The sequence below is a fragment of the Taeniopygia guttata genome, chromosome 8 (assembly GCF_048771995.1).
Source record: "Taeniopygia guttata chromosome 8, bTaeGut7.mat, whole genome shotgun sequence".
Taxonomy (NCBI): Eukaryota; Metazoa; Chordata; class Aves; order Passeriformes; family Estrildidae; genus Taeniopygia; species Taeniopygia guttata.
Window position 1 is genome coordinate 8,408,261 of NC_133033.1, and position 14,125 is coordinate 8,422,385.

The window sequence follows — 14,125 nt, forward strand, 5'->3', positions numbered from 1 at the left end:
CTTCATCTCCACCCATTCCCATCCCGCATCCCGGCTGACAGCTCCCGCTCTCCTTCCCCATCTCTCTTCCCGCTGTGAGCCGCATCCCAGCGCCGGCCGGGACAGCATCTCCCGGCAGCGAGCGCGGGGAATGCCGCACCGGCATCAGCCGAGGGCCGGCCACCGCGGCGGCTTTGGCACGGCTTGGTGGCAGGTAGTGGGCAGGCAACACCGCCTCCCTGCCACCGCTATCGCCGAGCCGGGCGGGCGAGGGGTCGGAGAGGAACCGTGCCCCGCCAGTCCCACCCGCCGGCGGCGGGGCTCGAACCCGCGGCGCTGCCCGCGCCCGGCGGCCCGCGCGGGGCGGTCCCGCGGCGGCCAGTGGGAGCGCGGCTTGCTGGCAGGCGGGCGCGGCGCGGCCCGAGCGGCCATGGCGCGGGCGGGGCGGGCGGCGGCCGCGGGGCCGGGCGAGCCGCCGCGGGGCCGGCGGGGGAGCAACAGCCGCGGCCCCGCGGAGCGCCTGTAGCCGCCGCCGGGCCGCAGGCTGGCCAGCCGGGGCGCGCTGGCGGCGGCCGAGGAGAAGGAGAAGGAGGAGGAGGAGGCAGGCGGGAGCCAGCCGCCGGCCGCGCCGCCGCCTCAGAAGAGGATGAAGAAGCGGAAGGAGCTGAACGCCCTGATCGGCCTGGCCGCCGACGGCCGCAGGAAGAAACCCGCCAAGAAGGGCTCGGGGCACCGGCTGCTGCGCACCGAGCCGCCCGCCTCCGACTCCGAGTCCAGCTCCGAGGAGGAGGAGTTCGCAGGGGCGCGGGGCCGCTGCGGGAAGTGAGTGTTGGGCGGTGGGGCCCGGCTCCCTGTGCCGGTTCGCAGCTGGGGCTGGAAGGGGCTGTGCGAGCCCGGGGACTGCCGGGGCACACCCCGAGCTGCGCTGAGCGTGTCCGACCCCGCGGGTCGCCTGTCAGGGGATAGGATCATCATCGAGTTGCAGAATGGCTTGGCTTGGAAGGGACCTTAAAGATCCCTTCCTTAAAGATCACCTAGTTCCACCTCCCCAGCCACCCCCAGGGACAACTCCCGCTGGACCATCCTCTGGCTTTTTATTATTTTTTTTCTGTTTTGTGCTCACTGCAGCACAAGTCCCTGTGGACTAAATTTGGGGGCAGCTCCTAGAGATGCTGGGCGCAGTTACCCGTGTGTGTGCGTATTGCGGCACCGTCCTGCGAGCTGGTTTTCTCGGGGACGTGCCGATAAATAAGCTTTACTGTTAAGTAACAGCATTAATAATGGGCATCTGTGCATACCTTAAAGTAGGCATGTCTCAGGGAAACCTGAGCTTTCACAATTTAGAATGCTCTAGAAGTACTTGCCTGTAACATGCTAATACCTTGTCTTGAAGTGTGCTTTTCAAACTATCAAGCAGATGTGCCTGACATAAGTTTATGTCAGTAGAGGAGATATTTTAGTAAAGGAAACCTGACAGCTCCTTTTAAATACGCTAGATGTGCCTACTGAGGATAAACTGAATAGAGAGTAACAGCCCTGGCCTGACTTTATTTGTTCCTGAAAATGCTCTTTGTTAGCCCTTGTCAGCCAAAATGTGTGCTGTTACAACACTGTCCCTTACTTTGCTGGAACAACATTTAAAATAACACTTTTCCATGCACTGCTGTACATTCACAAGCTGTTATTTGTTTTCTGCAGGGGAGATTACCTGCGATGCTGCAGGTTCTGCTACCCTTTATGTGCGTTCGTCATTCTTGCTGCTTGTGTGGTCGCCTGTGTTGGCTTAGTCTGGATGCAGGTGGCTCTCAAGGAGGATTTGGATGCAATAAAGGAGAAGTTTCGAACTAGTAAGTATGAATGTAACTACTATTTCACATTTTATTTGGGCAGTATGAAGAGTTTTAGTTGCTTGCCTGCTCAGTCAAAGTCTGAAAATAGAGTAGAGAAATAACATCTGAATTGAGGAGTGCTCTGAGCCATGAACGCAGAGACTTGGGGAATCCAAGGTGAATGTTATATATTCTTGCCTGCTCTGTATCTTTTGAGGAGCAGGGACACTGGACTGGCTGGGCCTGTAGTTGCTTGTATAAACATTTCTAAAATTCCTGACTTTGGTCTTCAAAGTGCTCTCTTCCAAAGAAAGACCCTTTTTAAAAAGTTCTGATCAGACCTGTCAAAACAGTCTAGGGAATTTTGAAAAAAAAAAATCAAGAAAAATTATGTTGTCTTGAACTCTTAAAACCTCTGATACTTGCTATGGAATTACTGCAATTGGAATGTTGCTTCAGTACTATATTTTCTCTCTGTATGCATGTTTATTTTGCTTGCACTGACATGTTCTTGTTCAGCTTTTACATCAGGTTATGTGTGGTGTAGAGTTAATATGTTTAATCCTTGGAAGTGTGGAGCTAAGATGAAGTGTTAAAGCTCAGGTTTTGTCCGTCCATGTCAAGATTTCCATGCCAAGATTTTCAATGTAATACTTCTATTGGCTGAGGTATAAGAAATGGGGATATGTGCATGTAAGGTATGCCCTTGGCTCTCTGTACCTCACCTCTGGGTACAAGATGTGTTTTGGTGCCTTATATTAGGAGTGTTTAAAATCCTGTGTAGATTGATAAAGGTAAGCAAAGGTGTTGCCTTGGTCGTGATAAAAGAGGCATTGAGGAAGTGTGTGGAGAAATTCTTGGTGTTGGTGTTCAGGTGTTCCTGTTCAGGCGTGTGAGGTGTGGAGTTGTCTGCCAAGGTGGAACAGCGTGGCTGATTGTGAAAGAATTGCTGATAGATGTGCTTTTGTGTTAAGTGGTACTGAACTCTAAAAGTTAGCTGCAGTTGCTGTCCACCAGTTCTGCAGGATACCTTCAGTTGCAGGTGCTGCTTTGTGGCTGGGAGAGTTCCCAGCAGTGGCTGTTCCTGTGTTCTGGGTCAGAACTGCTGCACTTCATGGACTGCTCCCCTTTAAGGGTGTGCTGGTGGTAAAAGTTTTGCAGGAGGACAGCGTTTGTTGGCTTTGGTGTAGTTAAATTTCATCATTCCTGTTCAACACAGAGCTCTTTGTTAAAGCAGCTGTTCTCCCTGAGTGTGTTCTCCCTGTTTGGCAATTACAGATGGCCTTGTTTTCCTCTTAATAGCTTTGATAGAAAAGCTGTGCATTTAATACTTTGCCTGGTGATAAACGTGTCAGATTTCCTTGCCATCATAATACCATGCCTAGAAGCTGGATGGGAGCCTCATAATGAGGCACAGCATTTAAATACAACAACAAAAAAAGCAGGCAGCAAGAACAACCTGGTTCCCAAACGTAACACTTTGTTTTGGTGAAATGTGTGGGTGAATAGAGAAACAAAGGCATGTGACCCATCTGTTGTACAGCAAGTTTGGGAAAGGAACCTTTCTCTGAATCTTCATCCAGACTTTTTTCCCCATAAGAACAGATGTTTGTGACAGTATTGGTATGTTCTGTCATCCTTTGCACAAAGTGAGTGTGGGATGAGTGCTTTTTATAAACAAGACGTCTTTGCATCAAGTGTCTTTGAAATAGGAAGTCATGTAGTGTTTTCCCTTCAGTTGTCAGCAATGATGCTAAGAACATGTGGCATTTAACCTTCCTAGTGCTGCAAAAAACTTCAAGTGGAGTCCCACTGTTCACTGTGAGAGTGACAAATGGAAAATAATTTGGCTACAAAGGCCTATGAAAACATGAGATTTAGTGTGGGCTGCTTGTATCAAATGCACAAATTAGTTCTCAGTCTGTTTTGGCTAAAATACACCTTTTAAGATCTTACTTACCCAGAAGCATTGTTTGGACCTGGGTGATCCAGTGGATTTCTTTGCACCTAGAAAGTATTTTTAGAACTTGCTTAAACAGAAGTGAGGTAGGTTTCTGAATATGCACAGCTTTCTAGTTTGGTGTCTTTGGGCACACTCTACAGGCTTCTCCTTTTGAGTGGATGGGTCACACTTGGAAATTTGTTCTGGGATCTGCCAGCTACACATCACAGAGGTCCCACTGCTCTTGGCAGTCTGCTCTGAACCATGGCTGTTGTGGAGCCTTCAGAGCTGCCTTACAGGGTGGATGTGCAGAATTTGGAGAACCTGTCATCTTCATCTCAAAACCTTTGCTTATTTGTTTCTTAGGGGTTTAGGATTGCCTCACAGCACAGCTAAACAGCTTAGTCACTGCAGATCTAGAAGAGCTGCATTTCTGAGGTTCACTGGAATTGCTTTGAGCTGCACGTTTCCCCCTTCCTGTAGTATTAATTGCAGTAATAACTGACTTAATTCCTAGGGACCTTGTTTACTGATTTGTTTACCAACAGGCATTAGTGCCTAGGCTTACACATTATTTTTGCAGTTGTCTTTCTGTCACACAGAACAGCTAATTACATTAATCTCCTTGGAATTCACTTCATGCTCAGCAGCCCCTCTGCAGGCTTGAAAAGGGCGCTGAGGTTTATTTCACCTGCCTCCTTTGTCCTGGGACTGTTGGCGACTCTTTCTTCACAGGCCCATTACTGTTCTGTATTCCCCTGTGGAGGTAATGCAAAATAACTGCACTAAATAAAGACCTACTGAGGTTTGCCAGAATGACAGGACTAAGTGTTAAATTTAGTACAGTCTCTCTGGGTTCTCTCTGCAGATATTGGTACTCTTAAAACAAAACAAAAGCTGTCATTCTGAGCAAACACTGAATTCAGACTGGCAATAAAACCTATATGTAGAAACTCGTATTATTATTTCACTGTTGCAGATGTTGCTGTTTGTAATTTGTTTTACACCTTTTAGTGTTGTTTACCTGGATTTTTGTTTTGGTTTGCTTTTAATTTTTTTTCATTTTTTTAGTGGAATCTAATCAAAAGACATCATTCCAAGAAATTCCTAAACTGAATGAAGATTTGGTGCAGAACCAAAAGCAGCTAGAACAAATTGAGACTGGAGAACTGGGGCTGAGTAAAATTTGGATAAATATCACAGAGATCAATAAACAGGTGAGAGGGAATCAGTCCTTGGTTTTCAAAAAAATAAAATATTCCATTCAGTTCTTTTTAATGGAAGTTAATTTTATCTAAGGACTTCTGTGGCCATATACGTAGCTTTTATTTTTAAAGTTTAAATAGAGTATAAACCTCATTATAAACAAGGAAGAAACATCTTGAGCATCCAGCTGGGCTGGAGACTGATCACAAAAGGAGAAATTGCATAACTGGTGGAGGGAGTTCAGGCAGAATTTGAAAGAACCAGGAACTGTGCAGTTCTTAATTTTCCTGCCAAATAGTTGTGATGCTTATGATGAGAGATTTAACATTTCAAATTCCTGAGATCATTTTGTGGGTGTGTAAAGAGTTACCTGACACAGGTAACTGCTACAAACTAAGGTCTGGTGTCCTGTGAATATAAAACCTGCTCACACACACTCAGCCTCTGAGCTGGTGTAAATCTTGGCTCTGTTGATGAGGCTAGAACTAAGCCACTTACCAGAGAGCTCTTTGCTCAGCTGCTCTATTAACTCACTCTTCAAATGAAGCATCCAGCAAGGATTTTACTGAAATTTCTGCCCTGGAGGGTAAAAGTTCAGAGCTGTTCACAGTGAATCATATCAAGAGGTGTGTGTGGGGAACTCTTCTTGACCCAGGTGCTCTGGTTTAATTTGTTAGAGTACTGAGGTGCCTGCTTAGATTGATTCTTCTTCAGTCCCATGTGGTGGTTAAGTGCTTACTGGGGCACATCTGAAAATTTGATTTGCTTTCTTTAGCATCTCGCTGTTCTAGCCACAGTTATTCAGGCTCTTCACGAGACTTAAAATGCTCTTATCTGCACCTGGCTGTTAAACTTGCACATGGTTCTTGCAGGCCCTCAGGTTACTTCAGGGGACTGGTTAGAATCTGAGTCAGATCTTCAGGGGATCAAAATTTTCTTGCTGTTTTTTTTATCTGTGAATTGTTGGGATGTGCTGCTGGGTGGAATCTCAGCCAGTGTTCACAGCTGTGAGCTAGGGAGTCTGCATGCCAGCTGGTTAACATTGACCTAATGGAAAATTAGGATCTTTTCCTCAACTTGCAAAACAACGTTGTTCTTTAACCAGAAGAAAGCAAGTTTTAGTCTCTGTTCCACTTGTCTAGCAGAGGGTTTGGATGATAGGTGCAACTTTGCCCATCACTCAGCTGGAGAGGTTCATGGCTTTGCTGGGTTTTGCCAGACAGGTTTCATTGCTAAATACAGAGGTGGGTGATGGTTTCCTCCACACGAAGACTTCTTGCACAATTTTTAAGTCTTTCTTGGGCAACAGCCTGTCTCTAAGAGGATGAATGTAAAACTGGCAGAGGGTACCTTACTGAAAAGGAGGGGTTTCTGTGGCTTTCATTTGGTTTTAAACAAAGTAAATAAAAACATGCTCTTTTGCAAGAGGCAGAATATTTTTAATGTAGCCTAGGCAGGATTTCTAACCTAGAGACAGGGGTGGTTTTCGTGTGTACATGTATAATTTTGTATTGCCTTATGTTTTAATGTTTTACATTACGCCATCAGTATTGGGGGAGGTCAAAATCAGGTTTGTGCTGCCTAATTCTAAGTACTCCTTTTTGGTTTTAGATATCAGTATTGACCTCAACAGTAAATCATCTCAAAAACAATATAAAATCTGCTGCTGACCTGATTTCTCTTCCCCTCACGGTAGAGAAACTTCAGAAGGTAAGTACTAAATGTGTTCTGTGTGTTAAGCTGCAGCTGGGCTCTTGGGGATAGCACTGACAGCAGGAGCTACTTGACTTGCAAGAAGTATTTGCTTTTCTTGTCTTTAAAATTTGACTTCATAAATTGTATGGTCCTGTAATAATGTGTGGTAGGTAAAAAATTTTAAAGGCCTTGCTTATTTATCCCTTTTGGAGATGCATTTGTTTGTATTCTGCTGTCCCTTGTGTACTTTTGAGCTGATCTTTTTGGTTACTTCAAGTTGCTTAATAACATGTGAGACACTTGGAAAACTGCATGCAAGTATGTGTTTTGTTTAGCTTTTTTAATTGGAAAACAAAATGTATTGCTTTCTGTTAATACAATATGTTACTGTGTGCCTTACTGAGCATTCTTTACCAAAGAACTGTCCTGTTTATTTAGGTTAAAATAATGGCTTCTTGAAATGTACCTGGTTATTCCATGGCAGTTCTATTTATTTAGCAATAAACATTTATGTTGGGCTAACAGCTAATGTTAGTCCAGTCTTGCTGGCATTATGGGTTTCCACATCTCATTTCCTATCCCTACAAAATTAATGTATACTCAACAAGCTATTGATATGCAAAGCAATGAGTGTGGTTTGGCTGATGGGGCTGCCAGGATTTCTTTTTCTGGGAGGAGTACAAAGCTGTTTCCTAAGCTCCTTATTTGCTGCTACAAGCAGGCTGGATTTTCACTGTCCTGGTCAGAGGCAATTCTGAAGGGGTGTTGTTATCAGGGGTGTGGCAGCAGGACCAGGGCAGTGATTGTCCTCCTGTGCTGGGCCCTGGTGAGACCACACCTGAAATCCTGTGCCCAGGTCTGGGCCCCTCATTTCAGGAAGGACTTTGAAGGGCTGGAGAGTGTCCAGAGAAGGGCAGTGGAGCTGGGGAAGGGTCTGGAGCACAAATCTGAGGAGGAGCAGCTAGGGGTGTTTAGCCTGGAGAAAAGGAGGCTGAGGGGGGACCTTATCACTCTCCACAACTCCTTGAAAGGAGGTTGTAGTCAGGTGTGGGATCAGGCTGTTCTCTCAAGTGACAAGTGATAAGACAAGAGGAAATAACCTAACTCTGTGCCAGTGGAGGTTTAGATTGGATAGCAGGAAAAATTTCTTCACTGAACGGGTTGTCAAACAGTGAAGCTGCTGCAGTTGTCATCCCTGAAGGTATTTAAAGAGCCTGGGGACATGGATTAATGGTAGACTTAGCATTGCTGAGTTAACAGCTGGACTCAGTCTTAGAGGTCCTTGCCAACCTAAGTGATCCCATGACAAGATTGCCTTTCTTATGTGGGATTTGGTTTTCTTGAGCCTTTTTCCTTCCAGGTACCATTCCTGGAAATAAGGATGCCTACTGGTGTTAAAATCCTGTAGGATTACTGAGGGAATTCCTCTCTTGGGCAGTGGCTTTTGTTCCTGGTGCTGAAGGTGTCCTGAGGTCTTCCAGGGCACAGATTGCATTGGGTGGAGTTTGCAGTTTTGAGTGCAAAAAACTTGCAAATTCTTCAAAGTCATGTGCCTGATTTTATGGCATTCCGCCTTCAGTTTCACTAACAAAACATTGTGTTTAGCTGATTGGCATTTTGGGACAGTGCAGTTTGGGGAAGGCTGAGTTTTCTGTCATCTTTTTTATTGCAGACTGTAGCCAACATAGGTAGCACCCTTACCAGTGTGGCTCATGATGTTGAAAATATACAGACAGTTATTGAGGAATACAAGAAATCCATAGAAATACTCCAGAATGATGTGGTAAGAAAAATGCACTGCGTTAACACTGCTTAATATGAAGCAAGTTAAAGAAATGCTTTAAGTTTGGGGATGTCAGACTATTGATATAGTTTGTTGGTTGAATTAAGAATCTATATAAGGATGAAATGACTGAATGTCTTCAGAAGAAACTACTCACTGTATTTATCCTGACCTCTCACTTGGGATTAACAAACTGAACTGATAATTACAGTTTTTCAGCTAAACTGCAATACAAGAATACTTGCAGATAAAATCTAAATTAGACACATAATTAAGCTTGATTGTGACAGTGGGTGCTCTAAAAACATTGCAGATACGGCAGCGTGTATGGCAGCAGTGAAATGTGTATCATATTTCTTCATTAAATTGGGAAGAGTTAATTAGGAGGGTTTAATGAAAATAAATTTGGACCTTATGTGTTTGAAAGAGAAAACTATTAGCCTAGTTAAGATACTGCATGCACAGCAGATCTGAGTGACTGTATTTGTAACAAAACATCCTTAGCTCCAGTCTGCCAGTTATTAAACACTTATTCACAGGGATTTTGTAACACAATTTTCTACTTCTTTCCTTAGAAGGAATTAAAACAGCTGCCTTCAGTTCCCTCCACTGTTTTGCCAAGGACTGAGGGAAATCAGACAGAATACTGCAAAAAGGTATTTTCTCCCTTGCATAAGGAATTTTGGTACAATTGTCACAGATATGTAACTTACCCGTGTGTTTTGCAGTGCTGTAGTGTGCAAAAAGTATGTTTTTTTATCAAGACAATGTAGATAGCATGCTTTAAAGCAAATAATAAGATAATTTTGCTCTAGTTTGTTCCTGTGTAAGTGCAAACAGGAGGGTGCCCTGGTCTGAGAGTGGGTTTTTTTTGTGTTCTGACTGAGTGAGGAGTAAAAAGAGTGAAACCAATATCTGACAAATTGTAGGTATGCTTTGCTAAAGTAAATTAAAATAAGGCTCTTAGTAGAGGGAATTTTATGGCAGGTACTTGCTAATCTGAACAAACTTGGGAGTGGCATGTACTGAGTCACTCTTCACTGTAATGAGGTAGGGAAAACAGTAATTCAGCAACCAAAAAAAAGAAAAAGGTTGATGTGTAGGTGTTTAACTGAATGGGTTGGAACAGAATGATTGCACATACATTTAACACAGTCAATATCTTCCTCAAAAATGAATCCTGTATATAAATATGCCCAGTACATGCTTTCTTGTGAAAAATTATTGTTGTGCTTACAAAGCTTGACCTGGAAAATGAGATTAATAGGCTTTCTGTGTTCACTGCACAGCTGAAGTGATCATATTAGCAACAAGGAGGTTAGCCCTGGGGAAGAATCTCTGTTTCTGAAAGTTGGAGTAGCTTTCTGGAAGCTTCCAGTTGGATGTTTTCAGTGGTGTCAGTGGAGAGCCAGCCCAAAGTCTGCCCAGTTAGACTGGATCAGTCATGTTGTTAATAGCAGGAGTTGCTGCAGAGGTTGGGTAAACTGACACACGCTCTGTTTATATTTCAGGAAAGCCAGGCACTGCATGCAGCTTTGGAGCAGCTAAATAATACTGTAGTGGTGTACCAAAAGTTGAATGACATCAAGCTTCTAAATATGGATTCAGCCATTGGCAACCTCAGCCGGAAAGTTGCACTGTTGGAAAACTCTCCCCTGGCTGTGAAAAATCCAGACAAGAGAGAGAACTCATCCACCATCGTGGTAAGTGTTTGATGACTCAGGGTGTCTCCTCAGGCTACCACATCCCTTACACTGCAGATACACTTTGTATCTGCAGTGTAAAGGAAGATACACTTCAAAATGTCAGAGTGAAACTTGAGATATTTAGGAGTGCATTTATAAAAGGCTGGAATTTGTTCCTGAACAGATAACCAGCATTAAGAGTGTCTCAGTATTCATTTCTTTCCAGGAAAGTTTCCAAAACACTGTGACATTTAAGAGTTGGGTGATTGTTTTATGAGGCAGGATTCACAGACTGAGCTAAGTTTTAGTAATCACTCTGACATAGATGTCCTAAGACCCACTGAGGGGCTAAGTGGAACTCTACCTTTGTTCAACAGTGGTTAAATTCTGAAGAAAAAAAAAAAAAAAGCCTCCTAAATAAGTTCATAAATTCTTCAGTGTTTTCTGCTTGCCACACTGGGGGCAGTCTGTGAGAGCATGTTCTGTATGTTTAACAATAAAAGGACATGCTGATGTTGCTGTGGTTAACTATATAACCCATTTTTATGGCTTCATGTTTATTCTATAATGTATCTGCCCTGGTTTATCTCTGCTTAATGTCTGCCAAATTTGAAGGAAAGAAACTCTTTTGTAGAAATTGAAAAGCACATGAATAAACTCTGTGGTGTTTTTTTGCTAGGGGAATAATGCAACTACCTCTCCAAAAGTGGAAAATGAAGATCAACTAGACAGTGAAACTCAGTCAAATGAAGAACTGAAGGTAAAATAAGGAAATACAAGTTACACTGGATTAGTAGAGCATGTAATTGTCTTTCTAAAGATGTTTTAAATGGACCTTAATTGAGGAAAGGTCTGCAAAGAGGCACTAGTGGAGTCAAGGACTTGCTGAAAGCCCCTCTCAGTCATGGTCCGTCACTGGCTGGCAGTGAGTGTAACTGAATGGCCAGACTGTGGGCTGGGATAGGAGGGGATGCTGCTGAGTTTAGTTTCCATCTGCTGGAGAGAAGGTGGGTGAGTGAACAGGCTGCACTGTCAGTTCTGGGCTTGTACTGATGTGAACTTGACCTATCATTGGGAATGTACCAATGAATAGAGGAAGGGAGCTGCAGATTAAAAAATCTGGGGATTTTACTTTAGCAGAGATGCAGTGGCTCCTGCACGAAGGTGTTCACTACTGCAGACAAACCTTTGGAACAATGAAGCAGTTTAGTTAATGTGTAAGTGTTCACTCCAAGTATGCTTGACTGTTTTGTAGTACAACTTTCCAGTGTCTTGCTCTTTTTTGTGGGAAATACAGAAAGTAAATATCAGATTCTTTTGAAATGAGTGTATGCAAAATAATTGCCTGTTTTTCAGGTTGAAGTACTGATTCTGTTGTTTTCCTGTAGACTATGTGAATTTATTCATTGTCTCTTCCAATAGATTATTTATTTATTTATTGTTTTAAAATCTCATTTATAATTTTAAACTTGAGGCTGGATACCTCAAAGTCAGTCAGAAGTGCTGACAGATTTTAAACTATTACCTTTTCTGGTCTTCTACATCTACTGAAGGGGTGTATTTTAAGATGTTTTTTTTTGGGGTACATATGCAGGAAGCAGAAACTAGAGATCCTCAGGTATCAAAACTAAAAGAGACTCTTCAGCTGATCAGTGCTCTCGCAGGCAAGTCAGAAAATGACAGACCCATTGAGACATCAAGGAATGGTAAGAATGTCTTGTAACAGTAATCCATAAACCTGGAGGTTCCCTGTGTAATTCAAAGAATTACTAATTAAGGTGGATAATTAGACCTCAGAGTGGGGAGCAAAAAACACTCCCAAGTCATTCTTTGTATGGGAGTTTATAAATACACACCTCCTAGTGTAGAATGGAAGATTAAAACTGTGTGACTGTCTCAAAACTGTTCTTTCAATTAAAGTAAAAAGGAACAACACTGCTACATTCTGAAATATTGCAGCATTCTTGTCCCATACAGCTACTGTGAAAAAAAAAATCAGTTGTATTGGCTTTTTGTTTGGTTTTGATAGCTGTAATTCTGTGGAATTAGTAAGACTAATAGAAATTGTTTTGTAACAGTTGAAAGTAGTCAGAGTACTACAGCAAAGCCCACAGACCTTTCAAGGGTGGCTTCAAGGTCAGCTGGTGACAGCACAGAGAGGAATGGGCAGCTGAGCCATCTGTCCTTGCCAGGAATTTCCAGCATTGAAGGTATGTCCGTTTCAGGCTGACCTTGTCTTCTGAAAATTTTATGTAAATGTTTAGGAATAAACATTCTGGGAGGTGTGAGGTCAGTTTTAAAAGCTTGAGGACTATGGGTTAAAAAAAAAAAAAAAAGTAATTAAGAAAAAAAATGAAAGAAGAACATGTAAAAGAAAAGAAAGTGATATTAAAGCAGGAGTGTGCATTATTAGTGAATTATAATTTTTTTGAGTATGAAAGTATTACATTGAGTGCCCCAGAGACTAGGAGAGAAGTCAAGGGCAGAATTAAGATGCTGAAGGAAAAAGAAGTAGCTATGAGTGTGTATGTTCTGAGGCTTCTTTCTGTTCTGTATTTTCCTTTTTTTTCCAAGAGAACACTGCCTGGTCAGATGAATGGTTTCTGGATCTTGCTGTTCAGTCTCTTCAGCTCCTGAAAAGGCAACTCTTTGCATCAGGAAGTGAATAGACACTTTTCCCTTTATATCATCTGTCCTGTTGGTATAGCAACAGTCATTCAGAGCTTGCTTTTGTGGGGGATAGCTGCATCTGTATTCAGTCAGTGGTTGTAAAATGGGCTGTTAGTTGTAGCCAGAAATAGGGATTACTTTGTTCAGATTTAGTGTCATTTAATCCAGAAATGTTCATGCTTTTTTCTCCTAAACTGTTACCAGCAGCTTGTGACAACACAGGAGGAAGCTCATCACTCAGGGTTGCTGGATGTAATTACTGGGTACGAAGAGACAGTGCTGTAAAACTGGGAAAGCAGCTTATGGGATGTTCCTCTGTACCCAAAGGAGCTGTTTCTCAATCCTTGTTCTCTTTGCAGATCTTCAGAAACTGTTTGAAAAAGCACCTGCTGATGCTGATGGAAAACTCTCATACAAAGATCTTCAAAAGCTGTTTGGCTCCACAGCCCAAGAATCACAGAGCTTTAAGGAGTTTGACACAGATGGAGATGAGAAATACACACTAAAAGAACTGAGATTAGCATTAGGTGTATAGGGCATGTGTTTAGAAATGTAATACTGGTGGATGTTACTGTAGCTAAAAGAAGCTACAGGACACGAAAAACTACAGCTGCACTTTCCCAGTGTTTTACTGATCTTTGGAGCTAAATTACTGTACACATTGCCACCTCTTTGTTTCAGTTGCATTTATTGAAAAGAAATTTACAAATTTATATGTCAGTAGGACATAATATTGGGACTTTGTTAAAATCCAGAAAATTCCCAAACTTGGAAACATTTTCCTCTCGTTATTTCCTTTTCAAAGGAAGTTACTGCTTATAATTTAAAATGTGTACATACTAAAATAAAACTATGGTTTTATATTTCACTGAAATTTGCCTTAAATTAGAGAGCTGCACTTTATGTAGAGCAGAAGGAAAATCTGTCTTGTGGAGATGGGCTGCTTCTGCTTGTAAATATTTGAGACAGAGTAAATTATGCATATTTAAGAAAAAGTTGAGGGGCTGTGTTGGTAGTAAGCTGTTTATAATGAGAGACTGAGCCTGGAATGGAGGTTTAAGAGATTCACCTAAATTTCTGATTTTTACTAAGTATATCCATGAAAAAATTTGGCCTCAGTCAGAGGAAAGCAGGGGGGATAAGTCATGCCCATCTATAGCAGGATGTATTTTTAAAGGGGAGAGCTGAAAGTGTTTTTATATCATGAGCCTACAGGAGCAATTAACTTGCCAAGTGCTTGAGTTTTCACTTCAGCGTTGTTTAGGCTTTGCTGTGTTGCATTCAGATTATATTTTGTGAGATGAGCCTGTCTATTTATTTTTTTTAAATGAACATA

The 14,125-nt window shown here is 42.6% G+C and overlaps 1 protein-coding gene across 1 annotated transcript; it reads left to right on the forward strand.

Annotated features, from left to right (window-relative positions):
- Nucleotides 1-476: 476 nt before the first annotated feature.
- On the forward strand, nt 477-13,657 carry EFCAB14 (EF-hand calcium binding domain 14). The gene is made up of 11 exons (XM_012575351.5): nt 477-801; nt 1,678-1,826; nt 4,822-4,967; nt 6,568-6,666; nt 8,324-8,434; nt 9,010-9,090; nt 9,946-10,137; nt 10,799-10,879; nt 11,714-11,825; nt 12,198-12,329; nt 13,149-13,657. Exons 1-11 carry the CDS (start codon nt 626-628, stop codon nt 13,322-13,324), a joined length of 1,455 nt encoding a protein of 484 aa, XP_012430805.5. The 5' UTR covers nt 477-625; the 3' UTR covers nt 13,325-13,657.
- Nucleotides 13,658-14,125: the final 468 nt, after the last annotated feature.

Excerpts from the sequence above, each read along its gene's own strand:
- EFCAB14 (XM_012575351.5), top strand. The coding sequence starts at position 626 with ATGAAGAAGCGGAAGGAGCTGAACGCCCTGATCGGCCTGGCCGCCGAC. Across the intron at positions 1,827-4,821 it reads AAAGGAGAAGTTTCGAACTA|TGGAATCTAATCAAAAGACA; the intron begins GTAAGTATGAAT and ends TCATTTTTTTAG. Across the intron at positions 12,330-13,148 it reads AGGAATTTCCAGCATTGAAG|ATCTTCAGAAACTGTTTGAA; the intron begins GTATGTCCGTTT and ends TTCTCTTTGCAG.